The 26140-nt window shown below is 37.7% G+C and overlaps 1 protein-coding gene across 4 annotated transcripts in view; it reads right to left on the bottom strand.

Moving 5' to 3' along the window:
- The window catches only part of IGSF11 (immunoglobulin superfamily member 11), a 143152-nt gene that overhangs the window by 28249 nt on the left and 88763 nt on the right, over nucleotides 1-26140 (bottom strand). For 3 of the 4 annotated variants that reach the window (XM_012536283.3, XM_033403273.2, XM_004278511.4), the window contains 3 exons: nucleotides 5438-5601; nucleotides 2931-3138; nucleotides 37-192 (listed from right to left, as the gene is read on the bottom strand). In XM_012536283.3, coding sequence (XP_012391737.1) covers nucleotides 37-192; nucleotides 2931-3138; nucleotides 5438-5601 — 528 coding nt within the window. Of the gene's footprint in view, nucleotides 1-36; nucleotides 193-2930; nucleotides 3139-5437; nucleotides 5602-17353; nucleotides 19285-26140 lie in introns of those variants that run through there. The other variant, XM_049709912.1, reaches the window with a different exon arrangement.

The following is a 26140-nucleotide window of genomic DNA, read 5'->3' as shown; positions in this document are numbered from 1 at the left end:
TAATGAATTAAATGGGCGAAGCAACACCGTACATACCCTGAGTGGCTGTTGGGGGTAGTTGGAGGCTACTGTCTAGCTTCTCCCAAAGGTAAGTTGGTCGAGGAGTGCCTTCCTCTGAGCTACAGAGCAGGATGACATCGCTGCCAATATCCTGGGGTCCTTGTATTTGGCAGTGTGGGGCAGAAGGAGGAACTATAATAGGAAGGGTAAGCAATAAAGAATACATTTACCATGAGTCAAATGATGACAGAGGAGACATCAACATTCAGCACTAGAACCTCAGGTAACACTGTTTTGGGGACACATATCAGAAGACTACCTCATGAGCAAAGCCAGTGAATGGTATGTATGATGCACAAGTTTGGCCATAGGTGCAGGGCCTACAACTTCAGGTGGCAGGGAGCAAATATGTATAAGGGGCAACACCCTCTGATTATATTTTTAAGATACCTTATGGCTTTAGTTTCACTCTTCTTCCTCCAAAGAAGTATTCGAAGAATTCTTAAGATCCTTCATGTCAACATATTGCTTTTAAAAGCATTACTGAATACACAAATGTTCAGAGCAGCATTATTCACAATAGCTGAAAGGTGGAAACAACCCAAGTGTCCATAGAGGGATGGAAGGATAAACAAAATATAGTGTATACATACAATGGAATATTATTTAACCTTGATAAGGAAATTCTGACACACGCTACAACATGGATGAACCTTGAGAACATGCTAAGTGAAATAATTCAGTTATAAGAAGACAATAATGTATGATTCCACTTATATGCAGCCCCTAGGGTACTCAAATTCATAGAAAAAGAAAATAGAACAGTGGTTTCCAGCTGCTGAGCTGAGGGAGAAATGTCATTTAATGAGCAGAATTTTATTTTTGTAAGTTGAAGAAAGTTCCGGAGATCGGTTGCACAACAATGTTAATATACTAAATTGTTCACTTAAAAATTAGCTAAGATGGTAAATTTTGTTATATTTTACCACAATTAAAAAATTTTAATTGATGAAAGAGCCCCCTTGTAAAGAAGATATCTCAAGGAACAGCATCCACTTACCCTGCCGGCTACTCTCGGCTAAGACCACCTTACCATAGTTCTTTGTTACTTTACAAACAAAACCAGACACACCAACATTATACCAACTTCTGTTTTATGGTGGGAGGAGTCAGAGCAAGGTTCAAGTATATCTAGTACTTGATAGTAATGCAATGGACATTTTATAATCATTAATATAGATACGGACACAAAGGATGTGAAACAAAAAATTACAAAAAACAAAAGAACACTAAAGGAAGAAGGTGATAGTTTATAGTGAAAAAGCAAGCAAATAAAAATATAAACTAAGCCCATGGCTTGGATTCTCATATTTGATAATGCATACAGTAGAGTTTAAATACAAGTGATGATGCACTTGTAATGCTAATGACTTTTTAATAAATGTGTTCAACCTTGCAAAAATGAATGAATGAGTGGAAAATGAATGCACTACACACAGGAACCAGCAAAGAAAATGGGTGGGGGAAGAGAGAACAATGAAAGGGTTAGGTAGAAAGACTGAAAAATCTCAGGGAATCTTAACTGCTGTGATGGGATAAACCAATCTCAATTTACTGCTTTAAACATTGACATCATGAGGCTATGAGGGGAAAGCCAAAATAATTATTTGAAGGTAGTACTAACTATAAGATAAATTACAGGGTTTTTTTCTTCCTTTAAAAAATGAAAAAATAAATGTGGATCATGTGGGAAGCTCACTACCTGAACTACAGGTGTAAGCGTCAAAATAATGTTAAATTCCAACAGTACTCTTTATTCAGTACTCAGAGTGCTTTAAAGTCTATATAATTTCAATATACTTGAATGAATAATAGTTCTAGGACAGAAATCTCCCACTTGTCCTTGGTTTTCTTATTCTGTTTGAAGACTGGGAGAACAAGGCGCCAGGGCTATAGCATTTTCTTGCCCAAAGAAGGAAAACGGCAAGAACCCCCAACACTGGTATCTTCAAGTGACTCAACAGTGGAAGGGAAAAGGGGGAGAATGTACCAAGGAATCCTGGAGTCGATTCTGAGACTTCAGTAGGATGGAGGACAGTCCAGAGCATCAGGCTTCTCTAAGCACTTCTCATCCTCCCCAGATGAGCTGAATTTAGCCACTTCTACCACAAGTACCCATTTAGGAGGCAGCGCTTTATTTCAGAAGCAGCACAAGTGAGAAATAAAATGTGCTCAGAATGAATTTAATTTAGCATGAGATAGTCTATCTGTATGGTGTAATAGGAAGAATACTGGTTTGAGTACAGAGACCTAAATTTTAAGCTAAACTTTATTGTTGTTCATGGTCTATAAAACCTTGGGAAAGACTCTAAATCTATTTGATCTCGGTATTAAGACCAAACTGATCATATAATTTCTCGTTCAAGCAAGGATACTTTTGAGAGTAAAAGGAAGTATTATTAAAATTCTCCCAGGACAAGAGGCAAAAGCTTAGAACTGTCGGGGGCCTACTCAGCATTACATAGATATGAAGTAGTAGTAAATTTAGTCTCACGTGTGCTAAAACCCCTGCTCCCTGCTTATAATCAATTGTTCTTGATTTAATTTGCTCTCAACAATAAGTCCTATCCTATAAAAGCTTAGCAAAAGTGAGAGGCCACTTTTGATGGTATTTTATACCACCTTTCTCCACCTTGAGGAAAAGTCATTTAACAAGTAAGCTTTCGAGAGCCACCTGAAATGGAGTAATGGGTGGGGAGACTATGTGGAAGAAGCATGGAGAAGCAGAGTCCAGATGGAGCTGAAAGGAGAGAGGACAGGAAAAGGACACAAGCAGAAAGAGAGTACAGAAAAACTGGCAGAAGTAAATATGCTTGAGAGTAAATTCGTAAGTAAAGCCAAGGTAGCTGCAACATTTTCCTGTCACTCACCTAAAACTGTGAGACCGGTGACCCCAATATTCCTGCCCCCTCTATCTGGAAGGTTGTTAACCAAACACTGGTAGGTGCCTGTATCTGATAGCTGGGTGTTGTTAATGAAGATAGAGACATTGGTGGCTGGCATGGTGCTTATAAATCCTACCCTACCATGGAACCGGGGGGCACCATCAAACATCTGTCCACTTTGATACAGAATGACCTGCAAAGGAAAGCGAAAGAAATAAATTGGCCACTGCATCTCCTTCTAGACACATAACAATAACTACCTAGTAAACAGCAGACTATACCAAACATTGGAAAATTATATTTCTAATATTAGAGTTGTCACCAACTTTTTTTTTTTTTTTTTTTTGCAGTTTGCAGGCCTCTCACTGTTGTGACCTCTCCCATTGCGGAGCACAGGCTCCGGACGCACAGGCTCAGCAGCCATGGCTTACGGGCCTAGCCGCTCCGCGGCATGTGGGATCTTCCTGGACTGGGGCATGAACCCGTGTCCCCTGCATCGGCAGGCAGACTCTCAACCACTGCACCACCAGGGAAGCCCCACCAACTTTTTTTTTTAATTATTTGTTGGGCTTTCTTTTTCATTTTATTTTATTTTATTTTATTTTATTAACATCTCTATTGGGTATAATTGCTTTACAATGTTCTGTTAGTTTCTGCTGCATGACAAAGTGAATCAGCTATATGTATACATATATCCCCATATCCCCTCCCTCCCACCCTCCCTATCCCACCCCTCTAGGTCACCAACTTTGTACTACAGCACCTATCTGTAGATATCAGGGATTCTAAATTCTTACATACCAAACTGGAATAACATCGTATCCTTACCTAACTCAACAGAATATAGAAAGTGCATTTTATGATACCTTACTATTAGTTCATAGATACTTTTACCAGTGCAAAAATTAATTCCAGAAAAAATGTTAAAAAAAATTAACACTGCCATTCTCATGCTTACTAGGTCACAAAATGATAGCTCACAGTTATAGACTGAATATAAGTGAACGCCATGAAAGGGAAGAAGAGTTATGAGTCCATGATTGCTTACCTATGTCAATTTCCTTACCAAAGTTAACTCTTCATGGGAGAGGACTCAGAGTGGTACTGCAAAAAGCCCTTTGGGCTGAGAGTGAGGTACCTGGTTTTATCTTATGTCTACCTTAAATGTCTGGCAGATTGTGGTCAAGTCTTTTCTTGCCTCTATCAAGTCTTTTCTTGCCTCTATCACTGACTCCTAAAATGATGAATCTGAACAAAATGATCTCAAAGGCTCAGTCTAATTATTAAAGTTCCATGGATTAAGGAAATAGAAGAGGTTACTATTAAATGTATCAATTTAAATTTCCTATCAGAAAACTTAGCTTATCAAATATTTTTAGGTAGTGAAAAGCTTACTGATGCCGAAAAGCTTCATAACAGAAATAAGTTAATTTTGGGAATGAAGGTATAGTCATGTTCACAATTCACTAATTTTCCGAGGATTATTTTCTGCAGTGGGTATTGCATATTATGGGATCTTTTACCTATAACTGATACACCTTATTAGACAGTAGCTTCTATTTTCATGTACCCTAATTTATTGGAGAATCTTGGAAGAGATCTAGTGTGCCTGGCTTTGTTTATTTTAAAATACTTGTGCAATTAACCAAAAAAATCAAGTACTACTACCTAATGTTACTTCCTTAATATTATCACTATATTTATTTATTTTTAATTAATTAATTTTTATTTTTGGCTGCTTTGGGTCTTCGTTGCTGTGCGTGGGCTTTCTCTAGTTGTGGCGAACGGGGGCTATTCTTCATTGTGGTGCACGGGCTTCTCATTGCGGTGGCTTCTCTTGTTGCGGAGCATGGGCTCTAGGCGCGCAGGCTTCAGTAGTTGTGGCTCATGGGCTCTAGAGTGCAGGCTCAGTAGTTGTGGTGCACGGGCTTCTCAATGTGGTGGCTTCTCTTGTTGCAGAGCATGGGCTCTAGGCGCATGGGCTTCAGTAGTTGTGGCACGTAGGCTCAGTAGTTGTGGCGCACGGGCTTAGCTGCTCCGCAGCAGGTGGGATCTTCCCAGACCAGTGCTTGAACCCTGGCAGGTGGATTCTTAACCACTGTGCCACGAGGGAAGCCCTATCACTATCTTTAAAAAGTACTCTCTCATCCACCTATGTTAGTACTAGTCTCTCCCTGTCAAAATATACTTTGCTTTTTCTGTCTTAGTATTTCCTGTCAGCAATGTGTTTTGATGAAATTCCAGGTTCCTACATAAAATCCTCAGAAGGATCCCCTTGACATCTCTTAATTAAAAAAAAAAAAATCTTTTACAAAGAGGATAGCTTCTTCTGATAGTTGAGTAATAATGCAGGAGTAGGACTTAAAACAGCTTAGGTTCAGTGGAAGTATCACCTTATTCTAGAAATCAAATATGTACTCAAGATGCTTTCCTACCCACCTCTTGTGAAAAGATTAAAATTTCAGAGGTAGCACAGGATGGGACAGAAGTACCTGCTCAGGCTGGTTCGCATTGGAGAGAGGAATGACCATCCAAATGACATTGAGGTTAATGAGGGCGGCGCTGGTAGTGAAAGTACAGGGCAGGACTGCTGTCTGACCCCGGGCCACTTGGACACTCCCAGGGCTCTCGGAGACTTCCAGGGAAGCTGCAACACCTACAGAAGGAGGAACAAAGAGGTTATGTGATAGACCAAATCTCTTCATAAAAGGTCTGTGTGTTTTATATTATCAGTTATGTAAACAGACTGATATGACAGTCTTACTAAACATCTACTGACCACTCACTGAGTCAAAATAATAAAAATTTTTCAACCTTTTACCTCTTAGAAACTATAAAGGAAAAATATTAGAAGACACATTCTATTTTGTAAGACGGTATCTGATATTTGCCAGATTCAAATACAGATTGGGAGAATTCAACTGACAGGGTCTAAGCAAAGCTTCAACGGTGATGAGGGATAAGAAATAAACTGAAAGTATTTTAAAGAATCATTACACAATAGCACACTGTAAAATTAAATGCTTATATATAAATCCAACAAAATATGCTCAGGATGTATATCCTGAAAACTATAAAATGCTGATGAAAGAAATCAAATAAGACTAAATAAATGGATATGCAATGTTCATGGGTTGGAAGAATCAACACTGTTAAGCTGCCAATCCTCTCCAAATAGATCTACGATGGAGAGCAATGCCAATCAAAATCGTAGCGTGCTTTTTGCAGATATTGACAAGCTAATTCTAAAACACATGACAAGGCAAAGAACTAGAATAGCCAAAAGAATATTGAAAAACAAGAACAAATTTGGAGACGTTACACTATCTGATTTCAAAATTTGCTATAAATTAGCTATAGCAATCAAGACAGTGTAATACTAGCATAAGGACAGAGCATCAGACAAATGGCACAGGATTGATCGTTCTGAAATAAACCTTATTTATTTATGATCAAATGCTTTTCAACAAAGGTACAAGACAATGAAATGAGGGAAAAAATAGTTTTTTCAAAAAATGATTCTGGAACAATTCAATATTAATATGCAAAAAATTTAACTCAGACCCTTACCTCACAGCATATACAAAAATCGACTCAAAATGTATCATAGACCTAAATGTAAGAGCTAAAACTATTAAACTTCTAGAAACAAACATAGAAGAAAACCTTTGCGGCCTTGGATTAGTCAAAGTGGTCTTAGTTATGTCACCAGGACCATAAACCGTAAAAGAAAACCATTAAGAAACTGGACTTGATTAAAATTTTTAAAAACTTCTGTGATTCAAAAGACTTAATTAAAAAAATAAAAAGCCAAGGTATAGACTGGGAAAAAATATTTTTAATTTACATATCTGATAAAGGACTTGTATACAGAATATATAAAGAACGATTACAGTTCAATAATAAAAAGACAAACAACCTAATATTAAATGGGCAAAACATCTGAGTATGTATTTCAACAGAGGTTAATAACAAGCACATGGAAAGCTGCTCAACATTATTATTCACTATGAAACTGCATATTAAAACCACAATAAGGTATCATCACACATCCAGTGGAACGGTTATAATCAAGACAAAACCACATGCTGAACACAGATGTAGAGAAACTGGAATCCTCCTCATTCACTGCTGGTGGAAATGTAAAACTGTACAGTCACTTCGGAAAACAGCTTCAGTTTCTTAAAAAGTTTAACACAGACGTGGAACAAACTTACCATATAACCCAGAAATTCCATTCCTAGGAATCTACCCAAGTAAAATGAAAATATATGTCCACACAAAGACCATGAATGCTTATAACAGCATTATTGATATCATACATCCAAATGGAAATAATACAAATATCCATCAGCTGATGAATGGATAAACAAAATGTGGTCTATCCATGCAATGAAATACTATTCAGAAATAAAAAGCAACAAGCTACTGATACATATTACAACATAGATGAGCCTCTCAAAAACATTTTGCTAAGTGAAAGAAGGCAGATTCAAAAGTCTACATACTGTATTATTCCATTTATGTGAAACGTCCAGAAAAGGCAAATCTATAGAGACAGGAAGCAAATCAGTGGCTGCATGAGGTAACAGAGAAGGGAAAAGGGATTGATGTAAATAGGTTCAATGGAACTTTCTAGGGCAATGGAAAACTTCTAAAACTGTATTGCTTTGATGGTTGTATAAATTTACTAAAAATAATTGAATTTTATACTTTTTTATAAATAAATTTATTTATTTTTGGCTGTGTTGGGTGTCCGTTGCTGCACGCGGGCTTTTCTCTAGTCGCGGCGAGCAGGGGCTACTCTTTGTTGCGGTGTGCAGACTTCTCACTGCAGTGGCTTCTCATGTTGCAGAGCACGGGCTCTAGGCATGTGGGCTTCAGTAGTTGTGGCTCGCAGGCTCTAGAACACAGGCTCAGTAGTTGTGGCACATGAGCTTAGCTGCTCCACGGCATGTGGGATCTTCCCAGACCAGGGCTCGAACCCGTGTCCCCTGCATTGACAGGCAGATTCTTAACCACTGCGCCACCAGGGAAGCCTGAATTTTATACTTTAAATGGATGAGTTCTTTGGAATGTAAATTATACCTCAGTATTGTTATTAAAATTCAAAGAAAAGAAAATAGTAGCTTACCAGAGCTAACTCCTGACAAGTCAAAATCAACTGTAATCTTTTCTGAAAAGAATGCCTGCCCCCTGGGACTACAGTACAATATGAGAATAACAGGAGATTAAAATAGGTCAGAGGGATCCAATAAAGAAGCTATTCTAACTATGAAAAATACACTGTCCATGGCAGTAACTCAAACTGTTTTATTTTGAAGTGATATTACCTCAGTTCACCCAAAAAAGTAACACAATAACATACTGTTATGATTACAATTTGTTTAAAAAATAAACATACATAACACCTTCCTTCCATAAAACTTTGTGTTCTTCACATATAGTCCAATGACGCTCTTAGCAGTTAACTTTACAGGATAAAATGTTTCATAAAATGAGCCATCTGTGGTAGAATATAAAGCACTTGATAACATCAGGAAAAGTCTCTAAGTTAAATAACATTAGGGAAAGTCTCTAAGTTTCAAAAAGGAAAGTTGAATGAACCTCAGGTGTTAAGAGGCAGAAAGTGGAGGTTACTTGAGCATGGAACAGGCAATGGCAGGAACAAGTCACCCCATGGGTAGAAGTGGGTTAACGGAGGATATATGTTATGATCATTATGATAAATGCAATGGAGATTTTTAAAAGTAAGTGTGGAAACCAAACTGGCAAAAAACCTCCATCACTTCATTCTTCAGATAATACTCCAAGGAAGAAGTGTAGGGAATACGCCACCCCTTAAACTATTTATACAGGATAACATATACCCCCCACCCTCAATTTACTAATTTTAAGCTGAACTCACACAATCTTTGATACAAATTTTAAAAAGAAAAAAAGGGCAATATAGACTATGAATGAAAGATAAAGATGTAGATGGGAAAACTACCAAAATACGATAGGATTCCAGTAAAGGAAGAGTAGATTCACAGGATCGGGGTGGGAGCTGAGGGAAACAGAGCAGATCTGCTGGCAGAGGGCGGGCCCCCAGGGTGGCAGAAGCTGAGAAAGACTGACTTAATTTATCTCACATTTTTACATAAGGTTAACCCTGAAATCTCAAGCATTGAGACAGGTGCAGAATAAATACTCTAGATAAGCTGCTTTCAGAACTTGTAAAAGTATGGGTTTGAAGCTGGATAGGTCTAGTTTGAAATCTGGCTCTTTCATCTACTTAACTGTGTGGCCTCACTTATTCTCTGATTCCATTGCCTCACCTGTAAAATAGGGCTAACACCATTATCACATCGTTACAAGGGTATGATGAGGGCAATACCAGATGCTGACGGCTGACAGTGACCATTACCACACCACTATTGCTTGCTGACATTTAGGGCACACTGACCACATAGCAAGTCCACATGAAGCACTATATGTAAACATATACATGTACATACACGTATACACACACAAACTCATTTAATACTATAAAGTATCTTATACCTCATATATAATTTCTTATCCATAAGAAATTTAGGCCCAAAGAGACTAAAAACCAGCTATAGGTCACACAGCTCAAGGAAATGGTAAGCTCTGGATTCAAATCCAGACAGTTTATCTACAGAGAACATATACTTAAAGACCACACATAACACACAGAAATCAGTCCATAAATGTTTGTTTTTATCACCACTACTATATTATACAATCACCAAATTTTAAGTTAGTATGGACTTTTACATAAAGCCATCAGATAAAAACTCCCTCAACTTCCTGCTTCCAAGTCAGCTTTGATCGGCCTCTTCTTCCTCTCTCCCCTTAGATTAGAGAAGTTCATCTAAGGCCAGCCTCTCAGGTGAGCATAATTTCTATTTCATCCTCTTGGCCTCCTCAGTAACCTTATCATAGACTGTCCCCTCTCTTGTAGCCTCAGCCTCTTGCTCTGCACTGGAGACTTCCTGACAGCATTTAAACATACTCAAGTATTTCCACTTAGAACAAAATTCCTCCCTCCCTCCACCCCACAGTTCCCTCCAGGGACTGCCCTCTCTCCAGACTCTTCTACATTTAGTCTTCAATCCACTCCTGCCACCATTACTTCTTAACATAGTTCTCCCTAGGTTTCCCAGAGACCTTCTGATGGCTCCATGACTCTTGAATTCATTCTTGGACTCTCAGTAGCATCTAGCAGTGATGACCATTCCCCTCTCCTTCTTGAAACACAGCTTTCCCTTAGCTTCAGTGATGTAATTTACTTCTGGTTTTCCTTCCATATCTCTGGATACTTCTCAATCTCTTCTGCTGTTTCTCCCTTCTCTACCCAGCTATTAAATGTTGGCATTCCTCAATCGGCTGCCTTTTCTTTCTTTTATTTTTCTTTTGCGGTACGCAGACCTCTCACTGTTGTGGCCTCTCCCGTTGCGGAGCACAGGCTCCGGACGCGCAGGCTCAGCGGCCATGGCTCACGGGCCCAGCCGCTCCACGGCATGTGGGATCCTCCCGGACCGGGGCACGAACCCGTGTCCCCTGCGTCGGCAGGCTCTCAACCACTGCGCCACCAGGGAAGGCCCCGGCTGCCTTTTCTTATTCTAAACTCTCTCCCTGCAGACTCTCATTCACTATCATGGGTTCATTTCTCATATACAAGCCAATGGCTTCCAAATTTAACCAACCCAAACCTCTCCTCTTATATACAACTGCCTCCTAGACATCTCCACACAGAAATCTCAAAGATACCTCGAGTCAACTCGTCGAAGATCAGACTCTTGATCTTCCCCACCATGCCTGCGTCCCCTGTGTATCTGGCTCCTTTTTAGAGTTCCCTGTGCTAGCAAATGGCTCAACTAGCCATCAAGTTGGACAAGTCAGAAATTTAGAAATCTTTCTTGATTCCTTCTACTCTCTCATCATCTCCCAAACCCAGTCCACGATCAAATCTGATCCATTTTACCAATAAAATTTCTCTTGACTACTTCCATCACAGCCTTTGCTCTGTCCTCTGTCTTTCCTCTGATCTTCTCTGTTCCACACCCAATCTTTTACTTAATATATTACCTCCTACTCATTCTTCATATTAGCTCAAGTGCTACCTTCTCACAGATAAGCATTTTCTGACCCCTCAGCCTAGGTCAGGGTCTCATAAAGCAGTGTTCCTGTTATTCTGAACACTATTCAAACTTGTAATCATACTTTCATCAGTGTGATTATTTAAGATAACATCCCTGGAATACTGTGAGGTACATTAACTCCAGAGTAATTCCATTACTGTAAGCACACAATAAGAACTCAATAAATATATATTGTTTAATTGATCTAATTCAATTTGCACACGAAGATACTAGGGTCCAAAGAGATAGCCTTGCCAAAGGTCTTAAGATTAGGACCTATTTCTTCTGACTTCTGATAGAGTATATTTTCTACTATTCCAAACTCTTCCACAGACCATAACTCTGAAAACAAATGATACGATTACTTGTAGTATGATTAAGGCGAAGAGATACTTCTTTACCAACAGAACCAACACTGAGCAATAAAAACTCAATTTATTTGTAAATATATCTGCTCTACTCTGTCTCATGTATACAGAACTTAATATAAAAAGTCTACTTTGCTCTTTAGCTATCAGAATTCTCTATGAAAGACAATTTTGAAAGTCAACCAACACCTTAAAATGTCAGATATAAGATATGAGATATCAAAGCAAGTTTTTTTAAAAGCTATTTTTATTAGTTATCTATTTTATACATATTTGTGCATATATGTCAATCCCAATCTCCCAATTCACCCCACCACTATCACCACCATCTCCAGCTTTCTCCCCTTGGTGTCCATACATTTGTTCTCTACATCTATGTCTCTATTTCTGCCTTGCAAACCAGTTCATTTGTACCATTTTTCTAGATTCCACATATATGTGTTAATATGCAATATTTGTTTTTCTATTTCTGACTTACTTCACTCTGTATGACAGTCTCTAGTTCCATCCATGTCTCTACAAATGACCCAATTTCGTTCCTTTTTATGGCTGAGTAATATTACATTGTATATATGTACCACAACTTCTTTAACAATTCGTCTGTCGATGGGCATTTAGGTTGCTTCCATGACCTGGCTATTGTAAACAGTGCTGCAATGAACATTGGGGTGCATGTGACTTTTTGAATTATGGTTTTCTCTGCGTATATGCCCAGTAGTGGGATTGCTGGGTCATATGGTAATTCTATCTTTAGTTTTTTAAGGAATGTCCATACTGTTCTCCATAGTGGCTGTATCAATTTACATTCCCACCAACAGTGCAAGAGGGTTCCCTTTTCTCCACACCCTCTCCAGCATTTGTTGTTTGTAGATTTTCTGATAATGCCCATTCAAAGCGAGTTGTTTTTTTTAACATCTTTATTGGAGTATAATTGCTTTACAATGGTGTGTTACCTTCTGCTTTATAACAAAGTGAATCAGTTATACATATACATTGGTCCCCATACCTCTACCCTCTTGCATCTCCCTCCCTCCCACCCTCCCTATCCCACCCCTCTAGGTGGTCACAAAGCACCGAGCTGATCTCCCTGTGCTATGCGGCTGCTTCCCATTAGCTATCGATTTTACGTTTGGTAGTGTATATATGTCCATGCCACTCTCTCACTTTGTCGCAGCTTACCCTTCCCCCTCCCTGTGTCCTCAAGTCCACTCTCCAGTAGGTCTGCATCTTTATTCCCGTCTTGCCCCTAGGTTCTTCATGACCATTTTTTTTTGTAGATTCCATATATATGTGTTAGCATACGGTATTTGTTTTTCTTTTTCTGACTTACTTCACTCTGTATGACAGTCTCTAGGTCCATCCACCTTACTACAAATAACTCAGTTTCGTTCCTTTTTATGGCTGAGTAATATTCCATTGTATATATGTGCCACATCTTCTTTATCCATTCATCTGTTGATGGACACTTCGGTTGCTTCCATGTCCTGGCTATTGTAAATACAGCTGCAATGAACATTTTGGTACATGACTCTTTTTGAATTACGGTTTTCTCAGGGTATATGCCCAGTAGTGGGATTGCTGGGTCATATGGTAGTTCTATTTTTAGTTTTTTAAGGAACCTCCATACTGTTCTCCATAGTGGCTGTATCAATTTACATTCCCACCAACAGTGCAAGAGGGTTCCCTTTTCTCCACACCCTCTCCAGCATTTGTTGTTTGTAGATTTTCTGATGATGCCCATTCAGAGCAAGTTTTAAGATCAACTACCCTGAAGGATTTGTACAAAGACAGATGAAAACTGGTTATATAACTTTTAGGACTACACAGAGAATAAATGGATCAGGCATGAATGTCTGGAAACAGATTTTGTGGAGAGCTGTGGTGTGCTATAAGTTCCATTCCATTCCCACCCAGCAAAAGGGGCTACTTTCCCTGAATATGTCAGGGCAAAGGGCATCTGAGTGGATCACATGTGGGTTCCCTTAGATTCTGTCCCAGAGGGCTGTCTAATGAGCCTTCCAGGAGAAAGAAGCTGGAGGCAGACCTCTGGACTAGAGCGTGGGTCACTGGCATTCTGAGAACTACACATATATTTCTGTGTATAAATTGAGATTTTCTTGCTTTGCTTTATTTTTAACCTAAGAATGATCAGAAAAGTTGTGTAACCTGCTTAAATTTTCATCTAGAAAAAGAAAAACTGGATCTTGAATAAATTTTAAAAGATGTGGAAGACAAAAAGTTGCTTTGTGATTGTGTCTCAGGATTCCTATTTAAAATACGGATTCAACTGAATATAATTGAGAATTTCTTAGAAAGAGTAGGAAGGAAATGGGTGTGTTTCACATTTTAAATGCTTCTTTTTTTTCTATTTCATTTTTTAAAAAACCCTAAAAACCCTCTTTTCTGTTAGAGTGTATTTCCATGTTTGAAATTCTGGGCAGGAATTTAAACTTTAATGCTAAATACTAAATTAAAAATTCATTTAAAATATCTTACAATTTGCAATATTTACATGTAAAATGCATAATTTAACAGTTGAATTGGCAGCATTTTGCAGACTTGAATCTTTTCTTAGTACGTTCACCCAAGAAAAATTAAGTCAACTCATGAATTCTGAATGACTCCTAGCAATTAAACAAGAAAGACATAAAGCACATGGCCCTATTTCCTCCCAGGAGTTGAAACCATAAATAACAGTTGTGTATACTCTTTCTTTAGACCTCTATTTCCCAAGATTTAAAGCAAGAAGAAATTCACATTTTCTCAGACCAAGAGGTACATATTAGAGGAAAAAAAGCTGGCAGCAAAGAATCCTTAGAAGTCTGAAGAGGAATCATCCACACTGCATAGCCAAGAGAAGAGACAAAGGACATTTTACAGTGATTGGCTAGACTCAAAGGACACAAGGCCTCCCCTACAAATCCATCAGAGCCAGAACACCTGAAGTTCAGAAGCAGAACTGGCACAAAAATCTAACTGAGATGTTGAAATAGAGTGTTTGCTGATATCTATGGAGCATGTGTTCATGTTTCAGGATCAGCCCAACTGCCAGACCACTTCCCTCCAGGAATGTGGTCAGCAAAGCATCAACAGGATCTTATGGCATTTTGGAAGACCTATGCTGTCCTTCTGCCCCAAATGTTAATATCAGCGGTCACATAATGCCTATTGGCTTGTATGATTCCCATATGATTTCATAAGTGCTGTTTCGTGCATATAAAAATTATAAAATCCATCTAAACTGTTCAAGTTTTGTAGATCCATCAGACTGAAATAAATTTCAAAAAAACAAAAATTCTATGCTATACTCGTTTTCTGAAGGAAATTATGGAATAACACGTCTCTAACATTGCAGTGATTTTTATTTTTTTTAAGTTTTAAATATTTTATTTATTTATTTTAACATCTCTATTGGAGTATAATTGCTTTACAATGGTGTGTTAGTTTCTGCTTTATAAAAAAGTGAATCAGCTATACATATATCCCCATATCTCCTCCCTCTTGCGTCTCCCTCCTACCCTCCCTATCCCACCCCTCTAAGTAGTTACAAAACACGGAGCTGATCTCCCTGTGCCATGCAGCTGCTTCCCACTAGCTATTTATTTTACTGTAGTGATTTTTAAGGAAATCACTTTCTCTTCATATTTTAAGCAAATTTTAATCAGATGAAATTATCTTTACAATTGTTATTATTATATAATTTTAACTGCCATTTTAACTAAAAAACAATGTTTGTGTTAACTGACATTAAATTAGGCTTTGGCCGTCAACACAGCACTAAACTAAATGAAGAGTAAATATCTGGTTAATTTGATCAGTGTAGATGGCTTTATTATGCACTGGTCATCGACATTAATCAATTTACAGAACGACTGCCGATCTCTGTAAACAATATGCATACTTTATTGTTGGTATACAAAGGCAGGTTACCATAAAATTACACATCCTCATCTTCTGACTGGAGCACTGTAGCCCCATACATGTGCCATGGTATCACAGTATTGTATTTCCATGGTATTATGGTGCCCCTTTAAACGCCACTGCAGCGCATTCTCACTGGCTCCTCCTCTTCAGCCACAAACATTCCTCAGGAAGCATGCCAAGGGCAAACAGCACGCCAGGGGACCCAGGTATAGGAATGATTTCCTCAGGTATAGTTCCAAAGAGCAGGCCCAGAGATTAGACAGAGGTCCAGAGGGAGGCCAAGGCCTTGTACTGAACCAATGCTCACACTCTACATTAGCATGCCCCTTTGTCACTTTTCAAGTGATCAAAAGTATATACATCTGCCTACTCGGCCCCTTCGTGCCATGGCATATCTATTATATGGGAGACTTCTACTCAGCAATAATTCCTAACACTCCATGTGATCTTGATCAGAATCTTCTACAGCAAGTCTCCCATTATTATCACCCTCCCCTAATTTTACATCTGACTTAGGACATAGTTGTTCTATTCCATTTAGGAATTCCCTTACAGGGCTGACTACAGTCTGGCAAGGTTACAGATGATTTACATACATATTTTGTTTGGCCTATATTATATGACCCACTCAGAATTTTTAAGTACTTCGAATTACTTACAATTAAATAATAAAAAAACTCTAGATTACCAACTTACCTTAAAAAACTGTAAGAGTAATAGTGGGCCTGAGTTTCTCATGGTAATTAATTAGTGCCGCCCCTTCACACAAATTTTGAGCTCTCCACATTGCCACAATCCTCACCACTCCCTATTATCTACAATATACCACTTTTCTCAGTCAGGATCCCTGCCTGACTCCTATGAACATCTGTGTTTGCAAATCCTTTTGTAAAAATGAGTAATGTCATTATAATTAGCTGTCTAAAGAAGCAAGCCACAAAAGCAGATGCAAGATTTGCAGTGTTATGATGAACATGATAATATGATGGCTACGACAGCCAAAATTCCCCTCAGGGAAAGCAGAATGAAGCAATTCCTTACGTAGGTCACCATGGTTTTAACACAGGATCTCATTCACATCCTGGCTACAAGTGATTGTATACCAGAAATCAGCACCTGACCAAATCAGTCACATATAGACCAGACAGTTGTTTATGAAATAGCTGTCATAAGATCCTTGTCAAAAGATGTACCAAACACAACGGTGCCTGGTAACTCCAATAGGACTTTCCTTCTTGTTGGAGAGTCTGAAAGAAGTAGCATGTGAAGAGAGAACTAAATCACCAAAATAGGAATAAAGAGGGACATTAAATAATGATAAAGGGGTCAATTCATCAAGAACATAATAGTCATGTGTATGCATCTAACAACAGAGCTTCAGAGTACATGAAGCAAAAACTGATAGAACTGAAAGGATAAAAAGAAAAAAATCTCAATCACAGAGAGTGGAACACTTTTCTGTCATTGACAATTACATAAAACAAATATATAAAAATCAATAAATAAGAAAAAATCAGTGAAAATACAGAAGACCTACACAACACTACAAATGAACTTAACGTAACTGAGATTTTTTAGGACACTCTACCCAACATCATGGAATACACATTATTTTCAAATGCACATGGAACATTCACCAAGATAGACCATATTCTGAGCTACAAAATAAACTTTAACCAATTTAAAGTCATTAAAATCACACAGGGATGTGAATTAAATTAGAACTCAACAGAAAGGAATATAGAAAATCATCAAATATTTATAAAAATTAACTTCTAAATAATTCACAGGTCAAAGGCCAAATTATAAGGAAAATCAGAAAATTTTTTGAATTGCATAAAAATGAAAATACAACACATCAAAATTTAAGGCAAGCAACCAAGCACTACTCTGAGGAAAATTAATAGCATCTAAATGCTCACAGTATGAAAGAAGAAGGTTTATAGTCAAAAACTTAAACACCCACCTTAGGAAACTAGGAAAAGAAAATTACATCAAAAGTAAGTCAAGGGCTTCCCTGGTGGCGCAGTGGTTGACAGTCTGCCTGCCGATGCAGGGAACACGGGTTTGTGCCCCAGTCCAGGAAGATCCCACATGCTGCGGAGCGGCTGGGCCCGTGAGCCATGGCCACTGAGCCTGCGCGTCCAGAGCCTGTGCTCCACAATGGGAGAGGCCATAACAGTGAGAGGCCCACGTACCACAAAAGAAAAAAAAAAAAAAAGTAAGTCAAAAGAGAAAAGTATAAAAATAACAGTAGAATTCAATGAAAATGAACAAAGGAAAATTATTAATGGAGTAAATCACTGAAACCAAAAGCTGGTTCTCTGAGAAGTCAATAATTGATAAGTCTCTAACCAGACTTATCAAGAAAATAAAAGACATAAATTACCATTATGAAGGAAAGGACATAACTACAGATCCCAGAGACATTAAAAGAATAATAAAGGGATATTATAAATAACTTTATGCTAATATCTTGGAAACAGATGAAATGAACAAATCCCTTGAAAGACACAAACTACCACAGCTCTCTGTAAAAGATATAACCTGACTAGCCCTATGTTCATTTTTTAAAAAATGAATTAATTTGCATTTAAGAATTCTCCCACTGAGATAACACCAGGTCCAAATGGCTTCAACTGTGAACTGTGCCAAACAATTAATGAAAAAATAATGCCAATTCCATATATAAATTCTTCCAGAAAAAAAAGGGAACACTCCCCAACTCATTTTATGAGGCTTACATTACCCTGATACCAAAATCCAACAAAGATAATACAAGCAAAGAAAATTACTGACTAACATCCCTTCTAAATATAGGCATAATAGCCCTTAACAAAATATTAGCAAATTGAATCCAGCAATATATAGAAAAATAATTAATAATGACAAAAGTGACGTTTACCCTTTTAAATGCAAGGTTCACTCAGTATTTGAAATCAATATAATTTACCAAGCCAATATACTAAAAAAAATACACACACACACACTTTTCAATGGGTACCAAAAAAGTGACAAAAATCAGTGTCTGTTTATCATAAAAACTCTCTTCAAACAAGGAAGAGTAGGAAACTTCCACAAATGGATAGCAAGCATCTACAAAAAAATAGAGAGCTAACATTATATTTAATGATAAAAGACAACTTTCACTTAATGGCTAAAGTTGCTTTCCTCCTATGATCAGAAACAAGGAAAGGATGTCTGCTCTCACCACATCCATTCAACATGGAGTTCCTAGCCACTGCAATAAGTCAAAGATAAGAAGCAAAAGGCATATAGATTGGAAAGGAAAAAGTAAAACTGTACAGATTATTTGCAGATAACACAATTATCTACACTAAACATCCTAATGAACCTACTAAAAAGCAAAAAATTCTAATTAATAAATTAGTTTACCAAGGCTGCAGAAGTCAAGGTCAATATATGAATATCAACTATATTTCTATTTAATAGTAGTGAATATTTGGAAATTAAAATTTAAAAATAGGGCTTCCCTGGTGGCGCAGTGATTGAGAGTCTGCCTGCCGATGCAGGGGACACGGGTTCGTGCCCCAGTCCGGGAAGATCTCACATGCCGCGGAGCGGCTGGGCCCATGAGCCATGGCTGCTGAGCCTGCGCGTCTGGAGCCTGTGCTCCGCAATGGGAGAGGCCACAACAGTGAGAGGCCTGTGTACCTTAAAAAAATAAATAAATAAATAAAAATAATACCACTTTTACAATAGCACCAAAAAGATGAAACACTTGGGAATACCTTTAACAAAATATCTGTAAGACCTATACAATGAAAATTACAAAACTTTCCTGAGAAAAATTTAAGGACCTAAATAAATAAAGAGATAAACCATGGCCATTAATCAAAAGACAATACTTTTAAGATGTCAAGTCTCCCCAAATTCATCTATTGATTTAATACAATCCTAATCAAAATTCCAGTGAACTTCCTTGTAGAAATAAACAAATTGCTTCTAAAATGTATGTGTAAAAGTGAAGACTAAAATAGCCAAATTTTGAAAAGAAAAAAAAGTTTGAGGACTTGCAATACCTGATTTTTAAAACTTACTGTAAGCTACGGTAATCAAGATAGTGTAGGATCGGCATTAGGACAGACATACAGAGTACGGAAACAGATCCACACAAATATGGTCGATTGATTTCCAAAGATTTCAAGGCTGTTCAGTGGGAAAAGGATACTCTTCAAAAAACAGTGCTGGAAGAACTGGACCTCCATATGCAAAAATATTAACTTTACCCTTACCTTACACCTTATATAAAAGTTAACCTGAAATGGATCAAAAACCTAAATGTAGGAGTGAAAACTATGAAATTTCTGTAAGGAAACATAGGTGAAAGTCGCCATGACTTTGAGTTAGGAAAAGACTTCTTAGGATACAAAATGCATGAATTATTTAAAAAATTGATAAAGTAGTTTTTCAAAATTAACAATTTCTTGTCTTCAAAAGACCCTATTAAGAAAATCAAAAACCAGCCACAGTTTGGAAGAAAATATTTTCAAAACACATCAAGGACTTGTATTTACGATATTTAAACAACCCTTACAATTCAGTAAGACAAACAACCCAATTTTTTAAGCGCACCATTGACAACATACAAATGAGTAATAAGAATATGAAAATTCTTATTACTCAATTTCATTAGTCAACATGGAAATTAAGATCACATTGAGGGGACTTCCCTGGAAGTCCAGTGGTTGAGACTTTGCCTTCCGATGCGGGGGTGTGGGTTCGATTTCTGGTCAGGGAGCTAAGATCCCACATGCCTCAGAGCCAAAAAACCAAAACATAAAACAGAAGCAAAATTGTAGCAAATTCAATAAAGATTTTAAAAATGAAAAAAAAAATACATTGAGATACTACTACACATCAACTAGAATGAGTTAAATTAAAATGATTGACAATACCAAGTTTTGCCCAAAATGCAGAGCAACTCGAAACCTCATACATTTCTGGAGGGACTACAAAGTGGTACAGTCATTTGGGAATATTTTCACAGTTTCTAACAAAGTTAAATATACACTTAATCATACTATCCAGCAATTCCAATCCTAGGTATTTATCCAAGAGATGTAAAAACATACATACACACACACAAAAAAAACCTATATGCATAGGTTTTTTTATAGGTTCATAGAGCATCTTTATTCACAATAGCCAAAAAAACTGGAACAAACTCAAATGTCCAGCAACTTGTGAATGGATAAAAATAATTATGGCATACACTGGAAAATTACTCATTAACAGAAAGGAACAAACTACTGATACATGCAACATGGATAAATATCAAAGGCATTATGCTAAGTGAAAGAACAGAGAAACAAAAACTATATACAATATGTGTTCACAGTTTTTAAAAATTCGGTATTATGGAAAAGGGAAAACCACAGGGGCAGAAAATGGGCTGGAGTTAGGGCAGAGAGGAAAGGGGGCACAGAGAAGATTACACGGGGGCATAACCTCTTTGGGGTGATAGAAATATTCAGTATCATGATTGTGGTGATTATTAGGAGACTGTAGACATCTGTCAAAACCCAACAAACAATAAACCCAAAACAGTATTTTACTGTACGTCAATTATACCTCAATAAATCTGATTTTAAGTTCACAGAATCACTGAGATGACTAGAAAAACAAGCAAGTTCAAGGCTAAACTTCTAGGAAAACATCCAAAACTATGCTGTAGAACTGGCTTGATGAGAAAACTGCTGCATCTGTCCCAGTCACCAAACCCTAAATGCCAAAATCTGACTGCAACTAGTACTGATGCCAGGTCTCTACCAGGCACTCAACCCTACAACACTATCATCCCCCAGAGCCACGCTCTCCTGCTGCTGCTGCCTACGCTCAGCACAGAGCCCGTTTCTCACATGGTTCTTCCCAGTCGTGGTCTCATCTAAGTGCCTCCGACTGGAGAGTGAAGTCCAAGCAGCAAAAGACGCTGGAAATTTGAGTTCTCACTTCTGACCCTAAGGAGACGGATGCATAATGTGGAAATTTCTCCAAATGTAGAAATGCTGTCCAACATGTGATGGCCAGACATGAATAGGACAAATGTTGATGACAACAAGCAGTAAATGAAAACATTAAAAGTTCTTTCTCTTTCTTTTTCCTCTCCTCTACCTCTTCTAAGCCTTTCTTTGTCAAGCACTCTGTATTTCCTCACCTCGGAGGCTTTTGCAAGGTGGAAAGCTGAAACTACCAAAGACAAACAGGCTATCTCTAGGGAAAGCCTGGGCTCACTGAGGAAACTGTCCTGGGGAAGAGGAGGTAGGAGGGGCTCCCTCTGAGCTGAAGAAAGGAGAACACGGACTACTAGGAAGGGCATGGATGCTATAGCCAACTTCCCAGAGAAGAGGGGATCCAAGCTCTACTTTCCTCAGAGGCCAAGGGAAATAGCAGTGTCTCAAAAAGGATGGCTGCCCCTGGATACTGGGGCTCTGTCACTGCAAGATCCCCTGAGTTCTACACAGTACAGAGCTGCAGAGCAAGACTTCAACGGACCCTGCGGGCTCAAACGTGGGGCATGTTAATAGTTACTCTGCAGAGGACCAGAGGAGTCCCCCAGTGTTTTGGCTCTGCATGAGACCTTACGGTGTGGAGGAGGGAGCCCCAATAAAAATCGATATTAAATTTATTGCCACGCTGATAAGAAGAGAGTCTCACATTTGTATTTAACTTGCCTTACAGAAAGTAGATGAAGAGCATTTCTTGCAAACCTTTGCAGGTCCTAGGAATAAGTATAATCTAAAAAATCTGAATGTCCCAAGGATTATATGAAAGACTTTAAAAAAAAAATCACTGTGCTTTCAAATTGCAGAAATCACTGTTTAGAAAGAGGGCAGGGCATGGGGAGAGAAAACTGACAGTTTATGAGCTAATTTTTCACGGTTACCTTTTATTACAGGGGTAACCTTTTGGCAAATCTGAACGTGCAAGTCACTGGCCTTTTCCAGCGATAAAATTAAAATGCTTTTACTGTTTAGCTTTCTAAAGAACTTCTAAATATGTAGGCTTTTAATCCAGACAATGACTAGGGTGGAAGAATGTACTTTTCTTTCCTGGCTTAGTTTTGTTGTGTTTTCTAAAGAAATTACAGAGTTCTTTAGTTTATATTTGGGTAGGCCTTTCTGACATTGTCACACTAGCTAAATGCCAGTATCAATCTGGTTAGCAGATTGAAGATTTATATTGGGAAATACTAACTAGAGTTTCCAGATGGCAAAAGGCCAGATAAATGGCTTTTACGGTTAAATACAACCACGTACGCTCAACGTCACTAAATGGTTGAATATAGCCCCACTTGGCTATAATGAGCGAGCTCCATTTGTTTAATGAAGCATTCATATGATAAAAGAGGCTAAATCAAAAGTAGAGTTATTTATGAACAAATAAAGCCATCTGAAACCATCAGGAAGGATGTTATATTCTGAAACCAATTAAATTCTTTTTTAAAAATGACTCAACTGAAATTTTTATTCTTGTTCACCAATAACACTGCCTCTTTCCAAATTAAACACTATTTTTTTTTAATTTTCTTGATTTTTGGGGATATGTTTGTGTCAGTACCAGTTTAACTTCTAACTAGTGTAAAGCACTCTTCAATGTGTACAATATGAAAAAATAAGAGATCTGAAATGTGGAGGAAATAAGAACTCATACAACTGAACAGCTAAAAAATAAACAATCCAATTAAAAAATGGGCAGAGGATCTTTCCAAAGAAGACATACAGATGGTCAACAGGTACATGAAAAATATTCAACCTCATCTTTCATCAATCATCAGGGAAATGCAAATCAAAACCACTATGAGATACGACTTCACACCTGTCAGAATGACTATCATGAAAAAGACTAGAAATAACAAGTGCTAGCAAGGATGTGGAGAAAAGAGAACCCACTGTTCTCTCTCACAAACTGTACTGTTTGTGGGAATATAAATTAGTGCAGCCACTATGAAAAATATGGAGGGTCCTCAAAAATTAAAAATAGAACTACCACATGATCCAATAATTCCACTTCTCAGTATTCATCCAAAGAAGATGAAAACACTAATTTGAAAAGACATCTGTACCTAAATGTCCATTTCAGCATTACTGACAATAGCCAAGACATGGAAACAATCTAAAGGTCCATGGATGGATGAATGGATAATGAAAATGTTGTGTACATGTACAATGGAATATTATTCAGTCATAAAAATGAATGAAATCTTACCATTTGCAACAACATGGATGGACCATGAAAACATTATGCTAAGTGGAGTAAGTCAGACACAAAAAGATAAATACCACATTATCTCATTTATATTTGGAATCTAAAAAAAGAAAATAAAAACACCAAGCTCAAAGATATAGAAAACAGATTGTTAGTTGCCGAAGGCAGGAGGGCGGGCCAAATAGCAGGCCTAAAGGTACAAATTTCCACTTACAAAGTCATGAGGATGTAATGTACAGCTTGATGACTATAGTTAATAAACTTTATTGCATATTTGAAATTAGCTAGGAGAGTAAATCTTAAAAGTCCTGATTATAAGAAAAAAAATTTTGTATATATATGGGAACAGATGTTAACTGGACATACCGTGGTGATCATTTTGCAATTATGTATATAAGTGTCAAATCATTATGTTGCACGCCTTAAACTAATATAATGTTTATGTCAAATATACCTCAACTAAAAAATGCGAAAGTAGGAAATTTTGTTACCTATCCTATTAGAAACTCTTAGAAATCTAACAGCGCAGACAGAGGTAATATTACATCAGAATTAAGTACTGACACAATGTGTCTAAGTACTTTCCATGACCTTCAGACCCTGCTGAATATGGCCTTTGCCTGTTTTTCCAACCAGTCTTACAGCACTTTTTCCCACAGTGGACTTTTCTCAGGTCCAGAAATACACTGGCCTCTCCTGGATTTGTATGGTCTCTTTCCATAGCCTGAAATACACTCCCCCGCCAACACACACACACACACACACACACACACACACACACACACACACACACGCAAAGGATCCTTCTAACTCCTACCTATCCTTCAGATTTCAAAATTTCCCTGACCTCCAGACCTCTTACATACCTCCACAGTACCCTGTACTTCCCTGAAATTATCAGAAACCTTCTAGGCAGATTCTAAGTAGAAACTATATGCCCAGGTCCAATATGCCCGATAATACAGTAAATGTCCAATATGCATTTGATAATATTCATCAAGAACTTACATGCCAAATACTCTTCTAAGCACTTTATATAAGCTTAGTAACAAACAAGACTGGTAGGTGATAGGATTATTAATCATATTTTATACATGAGGACACTGAGGTCCAGAGATGCTAAAACACATTCCCAGATAGAACTGGGATTCAAACCAACGTCCACTCTGACTCCCTGGCCTCCTAACCAGTACTTCATACAGCCTCCTAGTAACAGTGAAAAGGGCACAGGACTTAGAATCCAGGCACAGCTACTTATAGCTGCATAACTTTAGACACATTACTTAAACCTTTGAGCCTTAGTTTTCTTGCATTTTTAAGAAAAGGGATAAAAATATCTACCTCACAAGATCACTTTCAAGAAGTGTACTTTAAGTACCTGGCTTAAAGGAAGTCCTTAATGCATAATAATTGAATCTGATCTCAGGAAGATAACCCAAAGTAGTATTAAGCAGTAAGAAAGAAGAGAAGAAAGCAAGTATGTATTCACCCAGACTCATAATTGTCCCAGGGGCATGAAACTTCTCAGGAAAATTATGATCATATACTTATTTTTGACATATACCTATAACTGTGATTTTTTAATTACTAAGAGCTATACAAAGTTATGCTTAAGCATATGTTTAAGTTAAGAGAACACTTCTTTTGGTAGATGTATTACTGTATATTCATATCCTCCATAGCCCCTAGTAAAAAGCTAACAGACTGAATACTTCCCCATGACAAAGCAGGGGTGAAATTCAAAAATTAAATGTGAAGTAAAAATATTTAAAAAGCATTAGAAGACAACCGGTGGGAAATAAAAAGACAAATCTAAATGAAACCAAAGATGGCACAGGAAGAATAAGCAGGAAGAGAATGGGGGAAGATAATGGGGCTAGAAGGCCCTGTATTGTTGACAGTATCTGAGACACTGATTAATGTTATTTCTAAGCAGATTAACCAAATCCCAACTGTTCTACATCAGGTCCTTTCTCTAAGCTTGTCCTCCCTCAGACCAGCAAATAAAGGATAAATTAAAATTTTAAACACACAAATAAAATAGAAGAAAAAAGCCCACCCACACAAAACAAAAAGGTACTGAGTTGACAACTCACCCTAATGTTCCTATTCTTTCCTTTCATTCTGTGCCTATACTAAAATGATAACGTGATAAAACTGAAAAGTGAAAAAGAGGAGAATTAGCTCTCCTATGTAATTTTTAAAAGAAAGCATCAAGCCATCCTCCGTCAGCAATAGGTGGTGCAGTACTTGGTATCATCACGAGTGGGAGGGCACAAAGAGATGGTGTGGGGGGATTGTTATTTCTGTCCCAGATACAGGAAGAACTTTTAACCTTCTGATGCTTCTCCTTATCATAACTTTCTCCATAGCAACCACAGAACTGCAGTGGCAAGAAATAGATGAGAAGATAAAAAATATACGTATTATGTATACACGCACACACTTATATATAAATCCTGCAAAACTGCAGAATTCAGTAATGGTTTTTAAAAATATTACACATTCCTCTATAATCTCAAAT

Source organism: Orcinus orca, chromosome 5, assembly GCF_937001465.1.
Source record: "Orcinus orca chromosome 5, mOrcOrc1.1, whole genome shotgun sequence".
Lineage (NCBI taxonomy): Eukaryota > Metazoa > Chordata > Mammalia > Artiodactyla > Delphinidae > Orcinus > Orcinus orca.
Note: the sequence above shows the minus strand (reverse complement) of the source record. Positions and strands in the feature narration are given on the sequence as shown.